This window comes from Polypterus senegalus, chromosome 3 (genome assembly GCF_016835505.1).
Source record: "Polypterus senegalus isolate Bchr_013 chromosome 3, ASM1683550v1, whole genome shotgun sequence".
NCBI lineage: Eukaryota > Metazoa > Chordata > Cladistia > Polypteriformes > Polypteridae > Polypterus > Polypterus senegalus.
The window spans coordinates 36,655,037-36,681,450 of record NC_053156.1 but is presented as its reverse complement, the minus strand read 5'-3'; the positions used below and the strand labels follow the sequence as shown (position 1 = coordinate 36,681,450).

At 39.0% G+C, this 26,414-nt stretch overlaps 1 protein-coding gene and 2 non-coding genes across 3 annotated transcripts; all 3 read left to right on the top strand.

Annotated features, from left to right (window-relative positions):
* Positions 1-7,251: 7,251 nt before the first annotated feature.
* On the top strand, positions 7,252-18,815 carry LOC120525020 (eukaryotic initiation factor 4A-I). The gene is made up of 11 exons (XM_039746945.1): positions 7,252-7,311; positions 10,932-10,980; positions 11,136-11,268; positions 11,644-11,783; positions 12,272-12,440; positions 13,124-13,233; positions 13,412-13,555; positions 13,802-13,939; positions 15,355-15,444; positions 15,530-15,609; positions 17,632-18,815. The coding sequence occupies exons 1-11, from the start codon at positions 7,289-7,291 to the stop codon at positions 17,774-17,776; spliced, it is 1,221 nt and encodes a 406-aa protein (XP_039602879.1). The 5' UTR covers positions 7,252-7,288; the 3' UTR covers positions 17,777-18,815.
* LOC120526978 lies at positions 11,842-11,983 on the top strand. Its single transcript, XR_005633260.1, has one exon. It is a non-coding gene; the product is annotated as a small nucleolar RNA SNORA48 (small nucleolar RNA).
* Positions 12,567-12,707, top strand: LOC120526984. The gene has a single exon (XR_005633265.1). It is a non-coding gene; the product is annotated as a small nucleolar RNA SNORD10 (small nucleolar RNA).
* Positions 18,816-26,414: the final 7,599 nt, after the last annotated feature.

Below are 26,414 nucleotides of genomic sequence, written 5' to 3'. Positions count from 1 at the left end.
TCATTAAAGGCCTTGATCTTGGCCTAATACCCTCATTATTTCCATTTTTTACTAACGACTAAAATCTCAGTTTTTTCATTATTTAGCTTGAGGAAATTACTATTCGTCCATTCATAAGTACAAGATCAAATACAAACTCGGCGTGGCACATTGACTTTTCCCTACCTCCGCAAAAAAGGAAGGCACTATTGAGTCTTCCTAACAAGATGAGTGAGACAGCCTTTGTGATGTGGGCCCTTCAGAACTTGAAGGAACTCACTATATATATTTTTTCGTTTTACAACAAAACTTGTAATGTCAATAAGCATAGAACCCAAGCCAAACCTCCAGGGGTCCACATTCCATTCATGTCTGTTACAGATTTTGAAAGGCAAATTGTAGCTCAGCCTTCTTTCTCACAGGTTTCCATGTCATTGTTGATATTGCATGCTTTTTTCATTCTAACATTGCCTGAACCAGTGTACTGTAATAGACTTTTACAGTGGCAATGACCAAGATCATGTGCTAGCAGCTTTAGGGGAAAGGTAGGAATCCTGGGATATGAGAACACAGTCACTCCATTACTTGCAATAGAATCACCAATAAGATTAACTTGCATTTCTTGCAAACAAACTCTGAGCTCACACACTTTTAAACAGAAAAGTCAAATGTGCTTCAAGCCCTCAATACGCTGAAGACTAATAAAACCCCTGGGCCTGATGACATTTTACCAATTGTATTGAAAGAAATTAAAAACATCATCTATAAACCCTTATTAGGCATATTTGAGCAGTGATTTGGGAAATGAGACATATCTGAGGACAGAAAATTTGCAAATGTGACTCCAGTCTTCAAGAAGGGAGAGAAGATTGATCCTTGTAATTACAGATCAATAAGTGTTACTTAAGTGTCATACAAAATTATGGAAACTACAATAAAAAAATAAATGAGAAAAGTACCTAAAACAAAACAATATCCTAAATAACAGCTAGCATGGGTTTGAGAGAAAGATCCTGCCAAACCAATCTTCTAGAAATTTTTTTTGAAAAGCAACTGGAATAGTTGACAAAAACAAAAGTATATCACAGAATTTACTTAGATTGTCAAAAAACCTTTGACTCAGTCCCACGCCAAAGATTAAATCTAAAACTAGAAACTGTAGGCATCAGATGTAACCTACAAAATTGGACCTCAAATATTACAGATAAGCGAAGAATCCTCCACGTGGAGTGAGGTCATCAGTGAAGTCCTTCAAAGGTCTGTCCTGGGGCTGTTCATTTTTCTGATTTATGTTTATTACATTGATTCTGGTATAGTTAGCAAACTTGTCAAATTCATAGATGACACAACTGATGGCAGACACTGAGTAGGCAGTAAAATAAATGAGTTGAATAAAATCATTGTGCAAGAAAACAACAGCCTGACACATTTCTTGAGAAAGCTGTTTCAAATTGGTGATTGCAATAAAATGGAACACAATGGAAAAACATGATGACTTTTTAAGCAAATGGTAAAAAGCAATAAAATTCCCCCAAAGTTGTTCAAGAAGCAAAATCTTTATTGTCCAATGTTATTGAAACTACATAAGTAATATTAACTATCAGAAAATGTATTGTTTATTCCTCCACTTCATTCACCTAACATTGTTTATAAAGAATGAACATTTTTTAGGAATTAAATATTTCCAACAATATTATATTAGTGTATTAAATAAAACTATTCCTTATGAATATTTTTTTAATAAAAATGGTATTGAACTTTGTGCAAACCATTAGAATATTACATTTTTATAGAGTTGTTCATTTTCTAAAAAAAAAAAAAATCACAAAATATTGAAAATTAACATTTCATACCATATCGATAACAGCCCTGTTTCTAATGTATTTGGATGTACATTTATTTTAGATTATTTTATTGTCTGGAAATATAATATCTTTTGATTTGGTTTGCATTTCCATTGCCATCTTCTGGATTTTGATATTTAAACTGATTGCATTACCAGTATCCGTTATCCTGCATTGTGTTTTATTAGTTCACATGTCTGACATATTCCATCACAATTATTTTGCAGTGAGTTTAAAATGATCACTCTTTTTCAAAAGTATGTCATTGGTATTCTATACATTGCTGTATTCATCAATGTACTACTATCATGATGATGGTGCTAAGTATGTAATACAATAACATTCTCAGACCCTTTTAAATCAATTGAAGGTCATAGGTAACCAGAGCTTATCCTGTCATCACTAGACAAGTTCATTGCAGGGCCCACTCACGCACACACCCACATTGACAAGGAAATATCAGCCAGGTCTTAAGTGCTTAATTATCAGATGCCACAGGAGAGATGTTGTTTGATGCAGCAGAGGTGTTAAACACTTCACATCTGTGTGGTGATCTGTTGATTATAAGTGAGCATGCGAACCTCCTTGGCTGAAGCTGCAGATTTATTGGTCTCTTGGTTGCTTTCCATGACTGAACTAACACTGCAAATGATGTTCCAGGTCGGAGCAAAGGATCCATTCTGGCACTACATTGGTAAAAGAAGACCAAATGTCTAATTTTAACAAGTGCCGAGTGCTGCAGAGACTTCTGAAAAGTTCATAGAGAGTCTTGAGGCTGAGATCTGGAGTGTTGTGTTCAGCATCAGTACAGGAAGGAAGGCAGCTGAGAGACTGCTACCTCTGTAGCTCCACCAAAGCTTCTCCATCTGCCATGGTTCATTGTCCTGGGTGCACATCTAAGGGCAGAGCTTCTGGCTCATGGAGCCAGGAAAAAGTATGGTAGATTGAGTTACCATTGTGTCTTGGTGAGCTGTGTGAAGCAGGGCCAGTGGTAAAACTGTGCAATCAATAGATAAGACAGATTGCAGAGGTGTTACAGGGCAGCCATGGATTGAGAGCCTCAAATGTCAGATCCAGACCTGGAATGGTGTGTGCAGCATCAGCTCAGTCAAGGAAAATGACCAAAAGGTACATCTGCAGCTTCAGACAAGGAGATTTTCTCATTCACTTATAATTGACAGATCACCACAGAAGTGCAGTGTTTTAACACCTCAACTCCACTGCATACCAGCACAGCATTCAACATCCCTGCTGGGACATCTGACAACAAAGCATTCAAGACTGCCACTGATGTGCCCTTGTCACCAGTTACGTGACCATAATAGAAGATTATCCCATTGTTTAAAAAAAGTTTCAAACTGAGGGCTATGTACCTAACGGCTCTGACACATTGCATCAGCCTGGGATGAGTTATCATATGTAGAAGCTGGCATTCCATTGTGCAAATAAGGAGTTTCCAAGCCAGCAGCAGGTGTGCCAATAAAAGCAGCAAGACTGCGGTGTCGCAATCAGAATTCTATCTAGTGCAGCCAACAGCAAGCAGTGCTCTTAAGGATAGGAAGCCACCTAAAAGAGCCAAGAGCAAAAGATCCATTCTGGCTTTTGGCAACAGTACTACAATACAAAATACAGCATGTGCATTAAATTAAAACAAAAACTGATCAAAATCAAATGCAAACAAATGTATCAACTTTCACATTGGAAGTTTTAAATTAAAACAACCCAGGCAGCAATACAGTTGCCAATTCTGGGGTTATTGGCCTGCTCTGAGTGTGTGTGTGTGTGTATGCTATGGTGGATTGTTGCCATGTCCAGGATAGTTCTGAATTATCCTTCAGAGATAGGATCCCAGTAAACCCAAATTGAAAAATTTAGAAAATGAATTCTGTAAATCTAACACACTTCACAACAAGAAAACACAAAAATATGCAAATTCCAAAGTTCACTGCCAAGGCCAGGATTCAAACCTGGTCGCTGTTGTGTTTTCAGGTAGTAGTGCTAACCATACTGTGTGTAGCATAGTTAAAATAAAATTATAAGTGTAAAAAAACAAAAGACAATGCAATACAGTATGTATAGAGAAATAAACAGATCCATACATGCACCTCACCACTTGCAAGCGCTGTAATGAATGGATTGATGGACACAAAACATCTACAGATTTTTTCTTAACACAAAATGTTAAACGTTTACTTAAAAATGATCAAAATGGAAATGTATATTAACCAATGACTAGCTGACAGCAGAGAACACCACAGCTGAGAATCAAACTGGGCCCTAATGCTGTTATGTAGGGTGTCCATAGGTCCTCTTTTTACCTGACACATCCTACTTTCGGGACCTAAAGAATCCATCTGACTGGGGTTTCCAAATAGTCTAAAATGTCTGGGATTTGATAATGCTTTCATGTTGACACTTTCTTTCTGTGTGCATTTGCATTGCTTTGACTCTCCTCTGTGCGTCCCACCCTGTTACCAGGCACGCTTGCACAATTGCTAGGTCATGTCCTCCATGCTTCCATTGGTCAAACTGGCTATATAAAGGAGCTCCATGCATCAATGAATTTATTGAGCCCGCCTAATTGAATCTTACAGTTCCAAGCTGGGCAACCAGTAGAGGTATTCAACTTGCAAGTAGCATAACTTAGTACTGTACATACTACGCAGTAGATGTTAAATGGAAATGCAGAGGAATCTGCATTAATGGCAGTTTGGTTCAGTTGACAGCTACTGTATGAGGACAAGGCAGAGCTACTTTACAATTAAGCACTAAATCGTAAGTATACAGACGAGTAATGATTAAATACTTGTGGTTCTGACTTGGGTGTAATACCAAAACATATGTGTCTTAACAAATAAAGGTGCTAGAGAACTGAATGCATTTACGTTTTTTTGACAAACTGTAAGCAGTATCTTCGGCTGAGCTCCCACCTCCCTGACTGTCTTTGTATCAGCCCAGATGCCCCTGAAAACTGTGTACTACTCTAATCACTGTACACCAATGACTGTGGGTCCACTGATTCTTCCAGTAAAAATCATTACATTTGTCCATGACACCACCATCACTGGACTGACTATTTACTAATGGAAATGAAACAGCATAGAGAAAGGAGCTGACTCCTTTCTGTCATGGTCCACTACAAATAACCTGATATTCAGCCCCACGAAGATGGTGGAAATGGTAATCGACGTTCACAAATGCCAGTTACATCCTCTCCCTCTAGAAAGTAATGATTCTATACCAGATATGATGAAATCCTTCAGATTTTTTGCACAACTATTACAAACACTGTGCTGGGACTTTTAACAAGACTTTCATCATTTTTATGGCAATTAAAGAAATCAGTATTCTACAAACCTGCAATTGAAATTGTGATTATATTTTTTTTATGGCTATACTTGGAGAATCATCAAAAAAAAAAAAAACAGTCAGATTCCTTGTATGTGTGCATACTTAGCCAATAAATGTGATTCTGATTCTCCCTTACTCTCTGCTTTGGTTTAGCAATGGACCACACCAAACATAAATTACAGCATGTTATGAGATCTGCTAAGAAAATAATTGGCTGTACTCGGTTTGTGACATACAGGTCTGCAACATATGGACATGTCAAAAGGATCACCTCTGACTCATCTCACCCAGGTCATCATTTGTTCCACAAATGTCCCTCTGGTAAACACTGTAGGTCAATTACAACTAATACTAACAAACACCTAAACAATTTCTTTCCCAGAGTCTTAGCCCATACCAGTAATTTGGCCTGTTTTCCTTACTGGTTCATGTTTTCTCTCATATACTGTAATGTATGAAGGTGTGTGTGTGTACAGTATATATTGACATGTACATCAGCATACACCCAATACACGCACGCATACACACACACGTCTTTACTTGCATATCTCTTTTGTAATCGCACTATTCTGCAATTGTTTACAATGCATGTTGTTTAACTTATGTTATTTGTATATCATATTATATAACCTGTTATAAGCAGCTACCAAGCTAAAATCGTGTTCATTAAGTAGTGACAAATAAAAGTGATTTTGACTTAAAAGTGCATATCCACTCTAATAAAACACCAAACTGTTGTTAAAGGAGAGAATGCATCACCAAGTTTGTGAGATCAGGTAATAGAGGATGCTGTAATTGCCACTGATTGTGTTTCTATATTTCATAATAGTTAAGCAGCAGTGAAAAAACTAGTGGATAAAAGGGATTTATGTATGGGGGATAATGTCTGTTTCATTAGATTTTAAACGGCCTTATTAGACTTGACAATTTTTTGCAATCAATGCAACTGCCATCACTTGATCCTCAGATGTTAATAATTTTGCTGTGTTTAAAAAAAAGTGCTTTAGATAGATAGATACTTTAATAATCCCACGAGGAAATTCACATATTATTTTTGGTACTTAATTTTTGCCACTATGTAAGAGAGATTAGTGTGCAGTATGTTTTAAAAGCTTAGTAAGAAGGTGAACTTGTTTAGAAAGTGTAAAGAAAAGCCAAGCAAAATGATACCATTTATTGGCTAACTAAAAAGATTACAATATACAAGCTTTCGAGGCAACTCAGGCCCCTTCTTCAGGCAAGATGTAATACAGAAACTGGTTTCCTGTGTTTATACCCACACACTAGGACAAGAAACACTGGTAAATCTTTAAATGAAAAAATCTTAAATGTAAAAAATTAATAGATTCATTCAGGCTAAGATTAATTTAACAAGAGAGAAAAGAACAATGTATGGTCAAGATCTTTAGATAAGATCTAGTACTATTAGAAAGTGTAATAAAGACTCACAACTTTCCACGCATGTGTCGAATGTCTACTACCTCTACACCACGTTACCCCGTCCTCTGTTTTTTTTATCTGTGGTGTGCCTCCCTTAAGCTGCTTTGCAAACCAATTCAGTTAACACAAGTGTGCATAAGTAACTTTTTGTACACCATTTTAAGCGTGAATTATTATTCAGTACAGAGCTTTTAAAAACTGAGTGGACTCGAACGGAGCAGTAAGAAAAAGGTTTTCGTTACAGTAATGGTTGTGAAAAGGGAAATCCGATCTTCTCTAGCACTTAATCTTTCTTTGCACCCACGTGCATGCTGTCGCGCGACAGGAAACTAGTCCATCTTGTTCTCCATTTTGGATCTGGATTTTTTTTTTCTTCCAATCCTCAACACTAAAACAAATTTTGGAGCCGTAATGGCCGCTTCCAAGGCACTCCCGCCTTTCCTACTTGTCACGTGGCTACACGTGTACTCATCTTGGATTTCTTGCCACCTCCCAGTAGCCGGGTGAGCCGCTAAAAATGTATGACGGGAGCCTCATATAACGAATGACGCTTCGCGGTAGGCGGGATCAAGAATGATTAGCGGAAAACTCCAGCAATCACGAAAGAGTGACCGGTCAGGGGGCGGTACACATATAAATTCCTTCCACATTGCCGGCTTGTTCATTGTGAGAGAATGTCCGCATTTTACGAAGACAGGTAAGGGGGTTTCGGGAGGGAAAACCAAGGTGATTTTATTCCGTTATAGCCCCAAAGACATAAATGTACCCATGAAAAGTTTTACTGTTTATAACCCGAATGATATGTCAGATGATAGTTTAACAGTTAGTTTCGAAAATGACCGGCTTTCCGTTTAGAGTGAAACTAGATTAAGCGAAAATTGGATTTACTTGATAGAATGTCGGGAAAGGCAAGTGTAGTGCAAATATGGGTGTTTTTTTATTAGTTCAGGTTGATACCCAGCGTTAACGGGTAAAGTTACCAGGATATCAAGGTTACTTTTACTTCTACAAAAAATGTGCACAAGCGGCCCACTAGGTTAGGTCACATTTAAATTTTCATTGAAAGGGATTTATATATTTGGGCAGAGTAGCGTGAATATACCGAATTCTCGCCATTAATTGGGTTTTTTTTAATATAACGATGAGCATTCGTGTGGATATTTTGTAGGCCTTGTCGATTGCGGCGGCTGGAGTGTAAAAAAAAAAAAAAAATGGTGGATTAAGAAAAAAAAAAAAACGGACCGTACCCAAAATCGTTTTTGGAGTATAGCGAGGCGTTTAATTGAGGGGCTCATATTGTCGAGTAATTTAAAATCAGTATATTATATATTCCTTTGGGTTTGATCTGTGAGCACATGGCTCCCATTTGGATGGACAATGGAGTTCAGCTTCCGAAGCCGCCTCGTTCAGACTCGAAAAATAACGTAATTTATTTGTTAATCTCTCACATTTTAAGCATCCATACTCCCAATACTGGTTTTTGGTTTTATTTTTTTTTATTATTACAGTTGAATTTTTTAATTTGATTGTGTTTTCGGCCACGCTTGAAATGTAGGCCTTGATCAATTCTTTATAGAAAGGATAGGGTTAGAATTTATTTCAGTAGACCTAGCTTGCAAATATCGTTTTTAAGGTTACGTGACCTCTTTTGGGTGGGGGTAGCAGAGTATAATGTTAGTCGATCGCCGTTAAAGGCGTCATGAATAGGTTAAAAAAAACGCCGCTTAAGCACTTCTGCATTTCCGGTCCCCGCCCCTCCACTTTACATTATTTTTTTTTTTTTGGTGTAGACGACTAGTTAGAGCACAGACTATTCTGTAGTGTAAAGACACGGTTTGAATTGACGATTAAAAAAATGTAAAGGCTATCGTTTTAAAGTGTAGTCCTTACCGTCTTGTTACAACCACGCTTGCTTTGTACTTTGTTTCTATTGGTTCTAGTGGGTCACATGAGTGCTGACTCATTTGTTCCGGTAAGGGTTGTTCAGAAGCGCTGCTGGGCACGTTAGGGAGAAGTCTCCACCAATCGCAGACAGCGCTCTTTGCCAGTTCTGCTGTTGAGGCTTTTTAATGGCTTTTCGTATTTGGTGGCCTCTTTCCAGATCTTTCCTTTAGTGACTAATCTTTGCTTACCCAATTTCGTTGAACCTTGCGAAAGCGTATATTGCCGTAAATACTTAGTTAAATGTGTGCAACTATTTTTAAATGACATTTAAAGAGTTTGGCATTAAAAAAAAAAAAATCGAAAATTCAAACAAGGTTTATTGGTGATGCAGGTTATCCTAGCCTGAACTTGTCTTAACACACTGTTCCCTTTATACCAGAAGTCCACAAAAAAAAAAATATATAGAGAGGCTAACCTGATTAATTGTACATGTAAATGTGACAAATTTGGCATTTAGGCCAAAAAGCCTATTTAATTAGTATCCAGGACAGATTCTTTATACGTAGAAATGTGAGCTGCTAAATTAAATGCAAGCTCACTCATCATCCACACTCTGACAAGGATTGTCCATTTTAATTACAGGACTAAAAGAAAAAATGAACTCCTTCTCAATTTCTGCCAAAGCAATGCTTATTTTGCACTCTCCGTGCATGGCCTATTAGATTAATTTTTCTCCGTTTATTACTCCTATATCTTCAATATAAAAGCCAGTATTTCAATCTCCACTTTCTCCAAAAGGTGGAGTGTTTTGAACTTGTTTAGAAGTAGTTCTGGTAGCAATATAAGATGTTCATTGATTCCTTGGCTAATTTAATATTTTGCCTAAAGTAAGGCTACTGCAAAATTGCCATTATGCTTAGAAAAATGGGTTCTGAGTTTTATTGGCTAATTTACTGATCATTGATGGGAATCAATTGGGGTGAAAATCAGCCAAATGAGTGGAGCATCACTACTTCACAACTTAGTTTCTTTTTTTCCTTCCAGTAAATTTACCTGAATCTGGTATCTTGTTGCCATCCTAGACTTTTTTAGTGTCCATTTATAGAATTAATGATTTGTAAAAAGTAGTAGCCTTAAGTAGACACGTTAAGAGTCAGAAATTCTTTCTTAAATGCTCCACCAACATGCAGCATGTCTCAACTCTACAGTAAGCTTCATTAATGTTCTGTTATGCTTCTAGTTCATAAAACTTGGTGGGAAAACTCAAGTTTAGTTAGTGGGAGTGTGCAGTAAAGGCTACAGTAAAAAAACAAAACCCCCATTCTACCATGAAGACCATGACAGAGCATTCTGCACAGTTTAATTGCAGTTCATTTTATAGTTAGGAGCTATCTGTCTACTCTTCTGTGGTTTATATCTGCAAAACACTGAAACATGATTGAAGTTTTAACTTCTATATAGTGTCATTAATGTCACATGTATAGAGTACAGTGAAGGTTATCAGCATGTAGCTTATCACTATCATGTAAATTGCTGGTTAATTTAATGAAAACATGATCCTGTGATAGCTTGCATGCAATAAATGGTTACTTATATTTCAGCAAGTTTTGTTTCCTTTTGAGTATACAGAGTTAATAAGAAGTTGTAAATATTCAGTATTTCCACCATTGATTTATTTGCATAATACTTGTAAAGCGATTTGTTTTAGTCTTGTCTGCTTGTTCCATCACTGTGAGGTTATAACACTCCCTAGCATAAACTAGGAATTCTCTCTGGACAAAACCCCAATCCAGCATAATAAAGTCTTGTAACATCCACTTTTGTCTGTTCAGCAAAAACTTGCTTTCTAGATTTACATACACAATTATAGGTGATTGGATGAAACCAGGGGTGAGCATGTGAAACAGCAGGGATGTGGGAGAGCAAAGGTTTTGTCCATAAAGCAGGAAGCATCCTCGATAAACAATGTGCTATCCTTTTGACTAGATTTGTTTGCATTTTGTTTGGCTTTGTAGTGCAGTCTGTTCTGGAAAAGACACTTTTGTCAAGCACGTGTACCAGTCCTAATGTAACCTGTTGGATTTTCAATTTAATTTCTACTTTTTCTACATATACTACCTAACATGCTCATTATGATTTAACACTGCATGAATGTTAAATATTGCATGTAGAAGGGTTGGATAATTGCTTTTAACAAGTTGACATGATTAAAACTGCATTTTATTTATGAAGCACTGTGTGAAATCCTTTAGTGACATTTTTCAGTAGTAAAACGTATTGACAGTTATATACTTAACAGTTGTCCTGTAGACATTTTGAAACTGGCACATTTGAACCAAACCTTTAGTCCCTTATTTTGTGTATTAAAAACATGTTGCTTGATTTGACAGTTGGCTCTTAAAAGTTAACTTTGGTAATGTTTATTTTTTTTAGACCTAGAGACAATGGCCCCGAAGGAATGGAGCCTGATGGAGTCATTGAGGTGAGACGCTAATTTTTTTTTGGTAATCGGTAGAAGTGTTCACTGACAACTGTATTGCTGCTTGGGGGGGGTTTTAATATAAAACTTCCAACGTGAAAGTTAATACATTTGTTTGCATTTGATTTTGATCATTTTTTGTTTTAATTTAACCCCAGAGTAACTGGAATGAGATTGTTGATAGCTTTGATGAAATGAACCTGCGGGAGACTCTTCTAAGAGGAATCTACGCCTATGGTTTTGAAAAGCCTTCTGCCATCCAGCAGAGAGCTATTCTACCTTGTATCAAGGGTATGTATTTTAGTGATCTCTTTTTCTACACTAGTACTGGTTCTGAGCTGTGTATTTAGTTATACATACGTGTGTGTGTATATATATGTATATGTGTATATATATATATATATATATATATATATATATATATATATACACACACACATACAAAAATTGGTTAGGTTGCTGTTCAAAATATACTCTCAAAAAAAAAAAAAACAATTGAGCCTCGTTATTTCACTGAAAAAGCGGAGGCACATTTTCTAAAACATTTTAAACATTAAACTTTTTCCTACAATAAATCTGATTTTCACTTACACATCGTTGGGGGAATATGGCTAAAGTATGGAATGTCTTGATTGTCTCATTGTATTTGTGTCCTTTCAATTATAGGTTATGATGTTATTGCACAGGCTCAGTCTGGAACAGGAAAAACTGCCACATTTGCAATTTCAATTTTGGAGCAAATAGATATTGAAATGAAGGCAACCCAGGCTTTAGTTTTGGCACCTACCAGAGAGCTTGCCCAGCAGGTATGTACTTCTCAAAAGATGAAGGCAGAAATATTTAAGAATAGTGCTGTCCACCACCCACCCCTGTCACTGGGCAAGGCAACACCCATGATGATGGTGTTGAATCTTATATCTGACAGGGGTAGATAAAACTTGGCCCATATTCATCCCAGCATACTCTTTTTGTGAGCCAGTGTCTGGTTCATGCTATGGGTACATCGTGTTTAATAGATTCTAATCTCAAAAAAAATTTAAAGAAAACACTGAGACCACTACTTCATGAATGTATAAGCACATGTTACATAATGAAGTTAACAACCTTAATTTCTAGGCAAGAATGTCCACTTGTATTAATTTGTTATGCAAAACTGTTTTGCACTGCAAGTTTTTATGTAATCACAAGATATATGTTCTGTGAACTACAAGGTTCCTTTTTTTTTTTTTTCTCTCTCTCTAGAATTGTTTTGGGAATAAGATAAGTGTTTGTAATATGAACTTTTTTCTTTCAGATCCAGAAGGTCATTTTGGCTCTAGGCGACTATATGGGTGCCAGCTGTCATGCTTGTATTGGGGGGACCAATGTCCGTAATGAAGTGCAAAAACTGCAAGCAGAGGCCCCTAATATTGTGGTGGGGACTCCAGGCAGAGTCTTTGATATGCTTAACCGCAAATACCTCTGTGAGTACACGTCCACTTTTTTTTTTGGTTGAAATCTGTATACATTTGGATTTCTGTATCCTTCATCTGGAGCACAGATCCATGCCACTTAAGTGCTGTACAATTTGCAAAGTGGGGCTTGGTGCTGTTTAATGATGATCTCCATGCGTGTCAACTGATCCCAGGTTTCCACCCATTACCTGGCCACTTAATGGTGTTTTATCATGAGTTGGTACCAGTTTTGGAGGATCCTAGGGGAGTGATCTTAACCCTACAGATTCTGAAAATGGCAATCCCATCATAGGTTTATATAAAAAAAAAAAAAAAGCTCCTAAGTGCTGGTGCTAGGTAAAGTAATGTAGTTAACCTGTGTTATTAGAGGTATTCATTCATTTTTTAAGCCTGCTTGCTTTAGTGCAGGAGCTTGGAATCCCTGTCATATTTATATTTACTTCAGAACATTTTTGAGGGAAAGTTCAGTTGAATGTGGTAATCGCAGTCTTTGTGCTGGCCATTCGTTTTATTATAAATTGTAGCTGGCTCAGAGTAGGATGTGAATTGGGGTAGCAATTGTCATAAATAGTAAAGAGCAGTGAAGTGTATTTAGGCATAATACTTGTGGAAGGTAATACTTGGTTTTATGTCAATTTACCCTTTGCTACCATTTTCAGATTTTTTTTTTTAATTTTTTTTTTAAACTGCAGCTGCAAGGTATATCAAGATGTTTGTTCTTGATGAGGCCGATGAAATGTTAAGTCGTGGATTTAAAGACCAGATCTATGAGATTTTCCAGAAGCTTGCTTCTAATACACAGGTAAGCTTGTGATGAGTTTTAACTTGATACCCCACCTCCACCAAACTTCTGCTTTATTATCTCAAGTAGACTTGCATGTGTGGGTTGTACCTTTCCCAAATATACTTTGAGACCAAAACAGCTAAGTCTGGCTGTAGGTGCTGTAATCTAATTCTTTTATGTAACCCTCCCTCATTAGGTGGTACTTCTGTCAGCCACTATGCCTGCTGATGTATTGGAGGTGACAAAGAAGTTCATGCGGGACCCAGTCAGAATCTTGGTAAAAAAAGAGGAACTGACCTTAGAAGGTATTCGCCAGTTCTACATCAATGTTGAAAAAGAGGTAAGTTGGTGACCCTTCACTCAAACTTAACAGCTAGTCGGGGGTAGGACTTCAATGTTTGCATTTGGGTCAAACCTTATATAACCATGTGCCATTCATCCTTGATGGTTAAGTACTGTTTAAACATTTGAGCCTGTCCATCCTTCAAAAATGTGATGTTGGTTTTTGTTTGCCTATTTCAAATGCATGTAATGGAGTTGTATAGGTTATCTGCTGGATTTTAAAGTTTGTGTGGTTCTAACACAGGAATGGAAGCTGGACACACTTTGCGACTTGTATGAAACTCTCACCATAACTCAGGCTGTAATATTTATTAATACAAGGAGGAAGGTTGATTGGCTGACGGAGAAGATGCATGCAAGGGATTTCACAGTTTCTGCCCTGGCAAGTATTTATACAATTTCTATAATAAAACTTCACATATTTACTTGACCAAATTAAGAATGGTAACTCCCTGTCACTGGGCAAGGAAGTGTTTCTTATACTGGCACTTATTCTTAAATCTGACGGGGGCAAAGAAAAAGTCCATATTCATCCCACCTACTTCTCTTCTGTGAAGCTGGGCTGGTTCATGCTGTGGATACAGTTTTGTTGCTTGATTTAAAGATTTTATTTTTGTCTTCCTCCTCTCACTCTGTCTGTTTTTAGTCATGTTATTTTGGCTTTATTGCACCTAAATTATATAAAGTGAACAGCTATTCTGCTTTTGTAGTAAGGAGCTGCTAGTAGCTGAATATTAGGGAGTATAACGCTTCAATATTTTGAAAAGATAATATGAAAATCTCTTTAAACAAGTATCAAAAAAATTTGCCACTTTAGAGATTTCTCTCCAAAAAACTGGATTCTGTAGTACACAATCGAGAGGTTTGCAATGTATAACCCTGTGTTCAGTTTTTAAATCTAAGTTTCAATTTTCGTATCCCATAGAATTAGTAAGCTGTCGTTTTTTGGAAACTTATTTTATACCCAAGGATTTTTCTCAACTAGTATTTCAGTTGCTTTTTTTTTTTTTTTAAGGAAAAATTATAGATGTACAATCACTTTGAAGCAACAAGTAAGCAATTTGTCACTTTGTATAACTACATGCGCATCCATACTTGCAAAACTATTTTTGCCAGTCCATTAAACAATGTTTTTCACTAAACAAGTTAAACATTGCTTTGTGTGATTAAGGCATTTTTGCTCCTTTTTACATCTGTATCTTCTGTTAGACTAACTAATGTAGGGCAACTATTCTACATTTGGGGGGGGGTTAACAAAACAAAGTAAATATCCAGCACTGGAAGAAGCCGGTATGAATCTTTTTTGGGGTTGGATAAAATGCTGTTCCTGACTGCACAGAACACAGATGAGAAACTGCTCTGGATACGGCCCCAAAGCTAGTGTCTGTCTCTCTCGCGTGCGCACGCACGCTCACACACCCCCTGACATACATCCAAACCAGTGTTTGTCAGCCACTTTCTAGTTTCTAGTGGCTGTTTCAGGTTTAGTACCTGGTATTTTTGGGTCTTCCAGCATCTGACTTGTTCATGGTATAATCCTGATGCCGCGCCCAAAAATCCAAAGGGACCAACAGCTGTGCGAGTGTTCCTCAGCCCTGTTCCCAATCGCACTTCAAAGTCCATGCTTCTATTTCCCATGCGTAATCGTGTGATTTTTCTGTAAGTTGCCAGTAAACTGGGCCTTGAGGTGATAAATGTTTGTGAAACACTGAACTAATCCTTTCACTCATAGGTCAATAGTGTCCAATGTAAACTGTGCAACTCTGCTTCTCTGACTGTCCACTTTGTTTCTTACAGCATGGTGATATGGACCAAAAAGAACGAGACTTGATCATGCGTGAGTTTCGTTCTGGCTCCAGTAGAGTCCTCATTACAACAGACTTGTTGGTAAGACTTGTTGCTTTTAAGATTTTTTTTTTTTTTACTTTTGATAAGTAAATGTCATTTTGCTAAAATTTGTTGTCATTTCTAGGCAAGAGGCATTGATGTACAGCAGGTATCTCTAGTTATCAACTATGATCTCCCAACAAATCGGGAAAACTACATTCACAGGTGAGTAGTGAAAGTGTTCCTACTTTAGAGGGCATTGTGGCTTGTCTCTGTCTCTCCTTATTGTGTCCTTCACCACTGTGTTGGGAGTTGTATTGACCTGAATATGCTGTAAAGTTGACTCTAAAACTGAAATTTAGGTTGAGCTAGGTTTGTGATACAGTAATCCCTCATCGATCGCGAGGGTTGCGTTCCAGCCCCCCGCAATGGGTAAAAATCCGCAAAGTAGAAACCATATGTTTATGGTTATTTTTATATTTTTTAAGCCCTTATAAACTCTCCCACACTGTTTATAAATATTCACCGCACAGTTATACAGCATAAACCCTTTATTCTCTTAGATATTAGGTAAGATTAATTGAAATTATGTATGTAAACAGTTTATATACAGTAAAACCTAAATTTTAGAGTGTCTATCACATATGTTACAGCCATTACGATAGACAGGCCACCAGCAATAAATGCGTACAATGCAAGAAAAATTGTATACAGTAAATGTGTGTACAGTGACACTAAATGTATGTACATGTACTAAGTACTGTAAGATGAAAATTAATGTTCACCAACAATGACGCAATGACTTGTCTGTTAACGATGAGTTTAGTTTTACTGCACAACAAAGGAGAGCGTTACAGCTCTTCTAAAGGAGCCACTTCAGGTTACTGTGTAGCACTGCCGTCGTTCAATCCAAATCCCTAAAGCAGATTCCATCCAGACTACTGCCTTATTACATCCACTTACAACTCGTTTTGCACCCTGGTTAAAAGGACACTGCGGCCATAGATCTTGCATTCCTTTTCTACTTTTTAAATAAAAAGAATCGTAGCCTCTTTGGTGCCGTAATGGCGTCCTACAGCAGTGTAGCTTTTCCCTTCCTTCAGCATATCCAAAAAGTTTACCTTTTTGGCAATCATTAATATCTTCCGTTGGCGCTTGGGCACGGTCTGAATGAGCGAGACGAGGCCTCCTGGTTAACGCTGCAGAATCGAATTCAGCGCTCCGTCGCTGAGCCATTCAGCACACAGGAATTTAACTGCGTGCTGTGATTGGTTAGCTTCTCAGCCATCCGCCAATAGCGTCCCTTGTATGAAATCAACTGGGCAAACCAACTGAGGAAGCATGTACCGGAAGTAAAAAGACCCATTGTCTGCAGAGCCTGCGAAGCAGCGAAAAATCTGAGTTATATATTTAGATGTGCTTACATATAAAATCCGCAATAGAGTGAAGCCGCCAAAGTCGAAGAGCGATATAGCGAGGGATTACTGTATACTTAGTTGGGCAGCAACACAATCAGATTTCTTTTATTAGGGGAGCTGTAATTCTTGGTGGCTTATTCTCACCCCCCCAACCCCCACAATTAAGTCTCTTTTGCCATAATACATGGGCTTAATCAGTATCCAATAACCTAATATGCTCTGTTAGGTTTTAATGATTGAATCTCACTATGAAACTAATTTTTTTTATTATACATTTTTCCACTTTAAAAGTCAATAGATATGTAACCTTTTTTCTTGGGTTGATTTCCCTGTTCCTGAAAATGGTGAAAAGCCCCCTGGGAAAGCTTTTTCATTCCCTGACCTCAGCAAGGACAAGTTAAGGGGGAGAAATTAGGTGTGAAACTGAATGACCCTAACCAAATTTTTAAATGCAAGATTGCTGTTCAATTAGATTAGCAAAGATGCTCTAGCTTTAAAGTGAATTTTATGATTCATTTGTGTATCAAACACTAATGGTGGTAAGAAATTGAAGTTGGTCCCACTTTTTTGAAATCCCATTTACACAATTACATTTTCTTGTATCCAAAGAGATTCCCTCTTCTCCCAGCTGCTGTACTGCTGTGTGGGAAACGTAACTCTTTGGTAGAGAAACGGTCTGCTCTCCACAGTGCTTCATCTAGGGGGTATCGAGTATTCCCTGTGGTGTTGCACTACTTTATAGCAGCTGACAAATTAAATTTCTAGGTTTTTCCTGTACATGCTTTGGGGCATGCAGTTGACTGTAATGTTAAATTTTGTTTTCTTGTAGGATTGGCCGAGGAGGCAGATTTGGCAGAAAAGGAGTAGCAATTAATATGGTGACAGAAGATGACAAACGCACCCTGCGAGACATAGAGACATTCTACAATACAACAGTAGAGGAGATGCCAATGAACGTTGCTGACTTAATCTAAAAACTGTTGTGCTGCTTTACCAGTCCTGTCACAACACCCCCCTCCCCCCCAAAACCCCATTAACCCCATTCTCCTGTTCCAGTTCATTTGCAGCAATGACAAGTGTGCTGTATCAAATTCAATATTACAAAGTTTTGACTAGAGAAAGGAAAACATCAAACTGGGCTTTTCATAATAAACTGCCTTAGCAGTGTGGAGAATTTTTTTTTTTTTTAACTGGTTCTTGGACTTTCATCTAACCTTACCTCATGAAATTGCTGGATGCCCTTGCTACAAGTGCTGCTTTAATGGCAGTGCCAATACCCCCCCAGTTCTATAAATACCTAACTTGGGAAGTTTCTTCTGTGTGTGTGCGTGTTTTCTGTGGAGCAACCATCAGGGAGCATGCATTGATCAAAGCTTATATTTGCACTATATGCCTAGGTGTGACTCGAGGCTTTGCACATTGAGGGATGATGGTGGTGGGGAGGTTTATTAATAATAAAGGATTCAAACTCTGCCCAGTATATACAGAAGTGTTTCTGTGGACATTGGAAGTTCATATTTTCAACAAATTCTGGTGAGAGTACCTAGCAACAGGTAAGGGTAGGTAGATTTTTTTTTTCCCCTCTCCTTTGTGGAGATGTGGCAAATGTCCTGAGCCATACTGTCAAACACTTTTCACTTCCTTTTCTATGTTTGTCTTTTTGTTGTGTTCTGTCACCTTTATCGGAAGATTTCTAGATTGTTGGTCTAGAAACTATATAGAGCAAGATTTTTGGGGTTTGCTTTGGAAATAGATGCACAGAATTGATCTAGAGGAGCTGAGAAAGATTAACCTTTTTTTTGGTAGTAATGCACTTGCACCACTTTGTCTTCCTTTCTGTCTCCTTTTAGGGAAAAAGTAACCATGGCAAATTAGAGAATTATTGCTTGCAGCTATTTTGCATGCACTTGTCAGGTGTGAGTAATTTGCCATTTGTTGTCTTCAAGTAGTGCAGAGCAGTGTTTTTAGGCAAATCTCTGCCGGTGGGAAGAGGGTGATTTGTGCATTAATAAACCTACCTCAAAAATGAGCTGGGATGTTTACTTCTGGACCAAACAAGTATATTTGATATAATCGTATATAGAGATTTATTGTCCAGTGTCTGTTCTGCAGGTGGTTTTGGGTGGGGGAGGGGGGATTTGGGAGGAGGTTAGCTTAGGGGGTCAAGTGCCATTTTTTTAAGCGTGATTGTATGAAATTGTGCTATGTACATTTAATTCCTCCCTAAAACAGAAACAGTGTATGAGCAGTGTTTTTTTACATTGTATCTGTATAGTATTTATTTAAAGGTCTTGAATAAAGTTTTTTTTCTTTTTATCTTAAATGGTATTTACTGCTTTTTGCAGGGATTAAATGTGTGCTGGTTTTAAATTCATCAAATCCTTGGAAATAACATTTTCTCGATGTGGATCGCTGTTCTGTGCAGTGAGAATTAGTGGGCCCTCCAACCTAAATGGAGGTTCCTAACTTAATTCTATTTCAATTTTAGTCAGTTCACTTTTGAAAAGATACCCAATAAGTAATAGAATTATAAAAATATTCAACCTTGACTCCCAGTCTTATTGGCTTATTTGAAAAGCATCATTACTGGTGCTCAGTCTGATACAATAGCATTAATTTGAAAAGCGGCACCCTGTGGTGTACTGTAGCAATCGGTCGAAGAACTTGGAGTGAGCATAACCTGACTCGAGTTAGAGAAGCAGTAGTAGAAGCCTAAGGTTATCTGTTGGGATTAGGTCAAGTGTATTTTGATGACCCACAAGAGCAATTGTAAGATTGATGCCCAATAAGGACGGCAAAGAAAACCTTCGTTCTTTTCACAATGTGCTCTGAGCATCGAGGCAGTTGATATGTCTTCCCAGTTCTAGCTCAGGCCTTTCTCCATGCTAATTTGTACAAGGTGAAGCTTGTTTTTTAAAAAAAAAAAAAAAAAATCCCACCTTTAGCTGTTGGCTGACCAGAATGCAAGAGACCAAGCTGGTGGTGGCAGAGTTAAAGATGTTAAAGATTTGTGCTGGGTGAGACGCGGATGAACAGAATTAAAAAATGAATACATTTAGAGGGTCAGCTGAAGATGGAGGGTTGGAAGACAGAGGTGAGATTGCATTGGCTTGGACATGTGCAGAGGAAGGAGAGATGCTGGGTATACTGGGAGAAGGATGCGAAGTATAGAGCTGCCAGGGAAGAGGAAAAGGAGGCCTAAGCGAAGGTTTATGGATGTGCTGAGAGAGGACATGCAAATGAGGGGGGTAACAGCAAGAAGCAGAGGACAGGAAGATCTGGAAGTAGATCTCCTGTGGTGACCCCTAACGGGAGCAGCCGGAAACGGCGGCTGGTAAGTGAATTAACTTGCTTTGGGTCACACAGTGGAGTCAGGTGGGAATTGAACTGGCAATGCTGAAGTTCACTTGCATTTGGCTCTTATTTATGGACAATGGCAGTGATGTGTGTGTATTGAACTTTTAATATTCTGTGCTAGTTCAACATTGATCAGTTTACACACAGGGTGTTGGGCTTCATCTTTTGTAGTTTAAGTGTTTTGTGGTGTGGTCACCAACCTTTGCAATTTTGAAAGAGGTCTACATTGAGTTTTCAAGCTAATGGTATTTAATATTGTATCACCCAAGTCTTCTAATTAGTCTTAACTTTATGGTGTCTTGTATGTGACTTGTCTTTTTCTTTTTGCATTGTTCACTTAGACCTTTTGATTTTTTCTGTGTAGTTCATTAGGTTTTGATTTGGAATTTTGTGAAATGCTGGGTGATTTTTGTGAGCTATCTATTAGATTATGGGGGCACATTATTCAGCAGCTCTTGTGCTGAAACATACTTTTTCTAGCACAAAAAGCAAATGAGATTTTAGAAGTTCATTCACATTTTACATGCGCAATAAAACCCTGTTAAATGAATATTGAAATGAATTTTGTGCCAAGCCTACCCCATGACAGCAATGGGGTTGCGGACGGCAGAAGATGAGAAATGGGAAGCAAGCCGTTGGTTGATAAAGTTCTCACTACTGTTTATTCAAAACTGGAGTTGAAGAGTGCATGTAAGCTGCAATATTTCCACAATGTGGAGAATGCTGAAATTGCAAAACTGATGAATTAAAAATGGAGCTACAGTTTATACAATGTATAGTCAATAAATCTGTTAATCACAGGATTTCTGTAATGTGAACAAATCAAAGATGAAGCAAGTTGGAACTTTTTCTTTTTAACTCTTTGTAGAACTGAAACTGCTGTAAGCCACCTTGGCTAAGGGGGTAAGTCAAATACGTAATAAGGTGAGAACCAATCAAACTGTTCAGGGGTTAAACTGTTCATATTGGTTGACCTAAAACTTTGCCTCTCCTTTTACTTCCCCACAGCCTTTCAGTTGGATTCAGACTCTGGTGGGGCTGTTCTAGAACGTTGATCTTCTTTTGATGAAGCCATTCCATTGTCGATTTGGATGTTTGTGTTTGGGTGGTGGTTGCTCTAAAAGGTGAAAATTTTCAGCTTCCTAGCATGTGCCTGAACGTTTTGTGCCAAAGTCCACTTGTCCTCTCCAACTTGACTAAAGCTGAAGAATAGATCATTATGTCACGCCATATGTCTTGGAGACACTGGTGAAGAGAGGGGCAGAGCTGTCAACTGATCACCACCTGGTGGTGAGTTGGTTTCGATGGTGGTGGGAGATGCCGGTCAGGCCTGGTAGGCCCAAACGTGTTGTGAGGGTCTGCTGGGAATGGCTAGCAGAGTCCCCTGTCAGAAGTAGCTTCAACTCCCATCTCCGGCAGAACTTCAGCCACATCCCGAGGGAGGTGGGGGACATTGAGTCCGAATGGTCCATGTTCCATGGCTCTATTGTTGAGGCAGCTGACTGGAGCTGTGGCCACAAGGTGGTCAGTGCCTGTCGTGGCGGCAATCCCCGAACCCGTTGGTGGACACCGGTGGTGAGGGATGCTGTCAAGCTGAAGAACGAGTCCTATAGGACCTTTTTGTCCTGTGGGTCTCTGGAGGCAGCTGATACAGTACGTAACGGCAGGCCAAGTGTAATGCGGCTTCAGTGGTTGCAGAGACAAACTCGGGTGTGGAAGGAGTTTGGGGAGGCCATGGAGAGCGAATTTCGGACGGCTTCAAGGAGATTCTGGTCTGGCCTCTGGATTGGCAGACTGGGGTGGTAGTTCCCCTCTTTAAAAAGGGGGACCGGAGGGTGTGTTCCAACTACAGAGGGATCACACTCCTCAGCCTCCCTGGAAAAGTCTATTCGGGGGTCTTGCAGAGGAGGGTCCGTCGGATAGTCGAACCTCGGATTCAGGAGGAATAGTGTGGTTTTTGTCCTGGTCACGGAACAATGAACCAGCTCTTCACCCTTAGCAGGGTCCTGGAGGATGCATGGGAGTTTGACCAACCAGTCTACATGTGTTTTGTGGACTTGGAAAAGGCGTTCGACCGTCTCCCTCGGGGAATCCTGTGGGGGGTGCTCCAGGAGTATGGGGTACCGGACCCACTGATAACATCTGTTCGGTCTCTGTACAACCGGTGTCAGAGCTTGGTTCACATTGCTGGCAGTAAGTCGAGCCCGTTTCCAGTGAGAGTTGGACTCTACCTTTGTCACCGATTCTGTTCATAACTTTTATGGACAGAATTTCTAGGCGCCGCCAGGGCGTTGAGGGGGTCCGGTTTGGTGGACTCAGGACTGGGTCACTGCTTTTTGCAGATGATGTTGTCCTGTTTGCTTCATCAGGCCGTGATCTTCAGCTCTCTTTGAATCGGTTCACAGCTGAGTGTGAAGCGGCTGGGATGAGAATCAGCACCTCCAAATCCGAGAGCATGGTCCTCAGCCGGAAAAGGGTGGAGTGCCTGCTCAGGGTTGGGGGAGAGATCCTGCCCAAGTGGAGGAGTTCAAGTATCTCGGGGTCTTGTTCACGAGTGAGATCGACAGGCGGATCGGTGCGTCATCCGCAGTGATGCAGGCTCTGCATCGGTCTGTCGTGGTGAAAAAGGAGCTGAGCCGTAAGGCAAAGCTCTCAATTGACCATAGGTGAGGGTAGGAACGTAGATCGACTGGTAATGAGCTATGGGTAGTGACCGAAAGAACGAGATCGCGAATACAAGCGGCTGAAATGAGTTTCCTCCGCAGGGTGTCTGGGCTTTCCCTTAAAGATAGGGTGAGAAGCTCAGTCATCCGGGAGGGGCTCAGAGTAGAGCCGCTGCTCCTCCGCATTGAGAGGAGTCAGATGAGGTGGCTCGGGCATCTGATCAGGATGTCTCCTGGTCGCCTCCCTTGTGAGGTGTTCTGGGCATGTCTAACCAGGAGGAGGCCCTGGGGAAGACCTAGGACACGCTGGAGGGACTATGTCTCCCGGCTAGCCTGGGAACGCCTTGGGATTCTCCCAGAAGAGCTAGAAGTGGCCGGGGAGAGGGAAGTCTGGGCCTCTCTGCTTAAGCTGCTGCCCCCACGACCCGACCCTGGATAAGCAGAAAAGGATGGATGGATGGATGGATGGTCATGCCATATACAGTACCCTGGTCCTCTAAACTACCAGCACTAACCAACAAACATTCAACTTGTTAGATAAGATAAAGCAATTTAAATCACTGCTGGAGAGTCCCATTCATTGTTTGAAATGCTTATAAGGTACTGTGGTCTATGGTGATATTTGGCTTCTGTTCACATTCACTTGCTGGTCCTTTAACTAATGCAGTTTCTGCACTAGAGCCTGTTCTAAAACCTGACTGACACTTGCCAAGAAATGGATGTTCATTAAACCACTCTAGAATTTTGCTTAAGGAAAGCTGGATAGAAATTAGCCTGAAGTTGTCAAGTGCAGAGGAGTCGAGATTATTTTTCTCGAGCAGAACCTTTGGCACTGGTCAAGGCCACATGTGGAGGGCTCAAGTTGAGAAGTTATTCTTTGGAGCACTCTGGAGTTCTACAGGACTAACTTTGGTGGGATGTATCGCATTACATTTAGCATTATTTGTTTTGTGTTTTATGTAAATGCTGCCTAAGCCTCACAAGTTTCGCTAGTAGTTTTCAGGAGACATTCTGTTGAATGAACTGGGATGCGAAGATGACCAATAGTTGAGAATAAAACTCTTGAATTTTCAGCATTTATTTATAACTTTAGAGAAACAGGACTGCCCATCAAGATAGATAAATAGTCATTTGTGACTTTAACATTTCATAGTGGACAGTTTGTTTAGTTTTTCTCAATTTTCATTCATCTCTCCTGCATTTTCTCTTTAGATCAGACACTCCGTGATCTACCTTGTGCCCTGTGCTAGGTGGGATAGGCTCCAGCAGACCCCTGCGACCCCTGTTCAGGGTTTGAAAATGACTGACTAACTCTCCAAGGTATCTTACAGCTGCTGAATTTCTTCAGGGTCCACTGCAGCTCTCACCTTAGCCTACAAATGTTGCACCTTACTGGTCTCATCACTGGCAGTGTTAGGACAAGCATTACATTCGAATGGATTGTTTGAAATATTGGCAAACTTTGAGGCTGCAGATGAATCAAAATAATGTTTTTTTTTATTTATGTGCTTCTCATTAGTTTTATTTACTAGTATTTCTATATCAAATAAAATGCCCAGAGATACCGGTATCCACGTCATGTGTGTTGTGGCGAAAAATTCATCATCGGAAGGCTTTTTACCTGAAAATAAAGGCTATTAGGACTCGAGATAGTTTTAAGGCTTTATTGCAATAAATCAACCACACAGACTCAACCCAATTCGGCCGAATGAGACTGAGCCCTGAACATTACAGCAATTGAAGTTTTTATAACAATTTCTTATCATTTTTACCTCGTTTGATTAGCTCGTTCTGCACCTAGTTTTACTGTCCATCATTCCTCTTGGTGTCTGTTTGGCTTATTCTGATTGGTCTAAGACTGGGTGGATGGCTTCCTCTTGCCATCTTTGGGCTTTTCTTATGTCATTTCCTATCTTTTCTGACCTCGCTCGAATGAGCTCTCTTGCCCATCTTCTCTGACTCCCTTCTACTCCTGTCCGGCCGAACCTTGAGTTTCCATGGGAACCCTTATTATCTCCTTTCCTATCACTGGCCCCCTCGTGGTATTTTTATTTTTCTATGCTGTTCCCATTTTCTCTAACTGGCCAAGGCTTCAATTCCATATATGGGGTTCCTCTCATCATTTTCTTTCTTAAACCTTCCAAACTTTTTTATAATAGTGACCTGAAGCTTAAGCTTTAATTAAAAAGAAATATAGTATGTGCTTTCATTTAATCATTGCTTGGCATGCTTGATTTGTCTTAAATTCTACACTAAAGTTAATTTCTAATATATTCTTCTAATATTTTTGCTAATGCCTGAATTTACTTAAATTTTCTCTTCATGCATTATGTCAGTGTGACCTTGCTTACAGCAAAAGCCTTTTGTTCCTTTTCTGCTGATTCACCAATCCATCTGGTTTCGATACATGCATCTTCTCTGTGTTATCGCTTCCTAGCCTTGAATCACAGGTGTTCTCAGACTCTTATCCTGTTCTAAACTGGTTTCTGTGCATCAATTTTCTGTTCTTTTCTTACTCTGGGAATTTTACTGTAAGCTTAAAAAATAATGCAATATAACTGATTTTTTAGTTAACTATTTGCTTGACCTATCTTATTTGTTTAACATTCTAATTTATGCTTAATCTAATGTTTTAGAAGCTTTTAATTACTTTTTATGACTCTTTATGTTAATTTGCTATTCTCTATGCTAATATAAAAAATTTCCTTCTACACGTGTCACATCAACTTTTGAAATGACTAAATCCACTGCGTGTCCTCCTTATGTGTAGGCTGGCTGACGTGCTGGCTAAGATCAAAAGAGTGCAGGAAGTTTATGTTTTCTTGCTTTTGCGTCAAATTGGTCATCCACATGAACACTGAAGTCTCCTACAATTAGGTACCTGTCCTAGTTAGTTATTATTATAGACTAGCAAAATACCCGCGCTTCGCAGCGGAGAAGTAGTGTGTTAAAGAAGTTATGAAAAAGAAAAGGAAACATTTTAAAAATAACATAACATGATTGTCAATGTAATTGTTTTGTCACTGTTATTAGTGTTGCTGTCATCAAGGATTTGATCATTATTTCTTTCAACCAGGTTCGTATTTAGAGGTAAATCGATTTGGTTTAATTTCCCCCCATAGGATTGTATATAAATACAATTAATCCATTCCAGACCATATGAACTATATGTAAATATATATTTTTTTTAGTTTTTAAGCACAAATGTAATTATACCATAGAATGCACAGTGTAATAGTAAACTAAATGCAAAAACATTGAATAACACTGAGAAAACCTTGAACAACAGAGAAAACTAACATTGCAATAGTTCGCGCTATAGCACTACCAGCCGCTGGCTAAAAACACTTTTTAAATGAGTTTTAAGCACAGGGGAAAATGAACACTTGCAATGTTATTTTTCTTGGTGGTTTATTAAATTACGGACGGATTTTTTCAACAATGCATGCTACAAACAGATCGCTGGAAACAGAAGTGAAAACAAAATCAAGACCAGTGCATTCTTTAACTGCCTTCCTACCTTAATGCGTCCAGCTCTCTCTCGCACTGCCTGTGTGTCTGCGTCCATCTCTCGTGCTGCCTCTGTGTGTGT

Coding starts and splice junctions, on each gene's coding strand:
- LOC120525020 (XM_039746945.1), top strand. CDS start 7,289: ATGTCCGCATTTTACGAAGACAG. Junction 7,312..10,931: donor TCCGCATTTTACGAAGACAG/GTAAGGGGGTTT, acceptor TATTTTTTTTAG/ACCTAGAGACAATGGCCCCG. Junction 15,445..15,529: donor TCATTACAACAGACTTGTTG/GTAAGACTTGTT, acceptor TGTCATTTCTAG/GCAAGAGGCATTGATGTACA.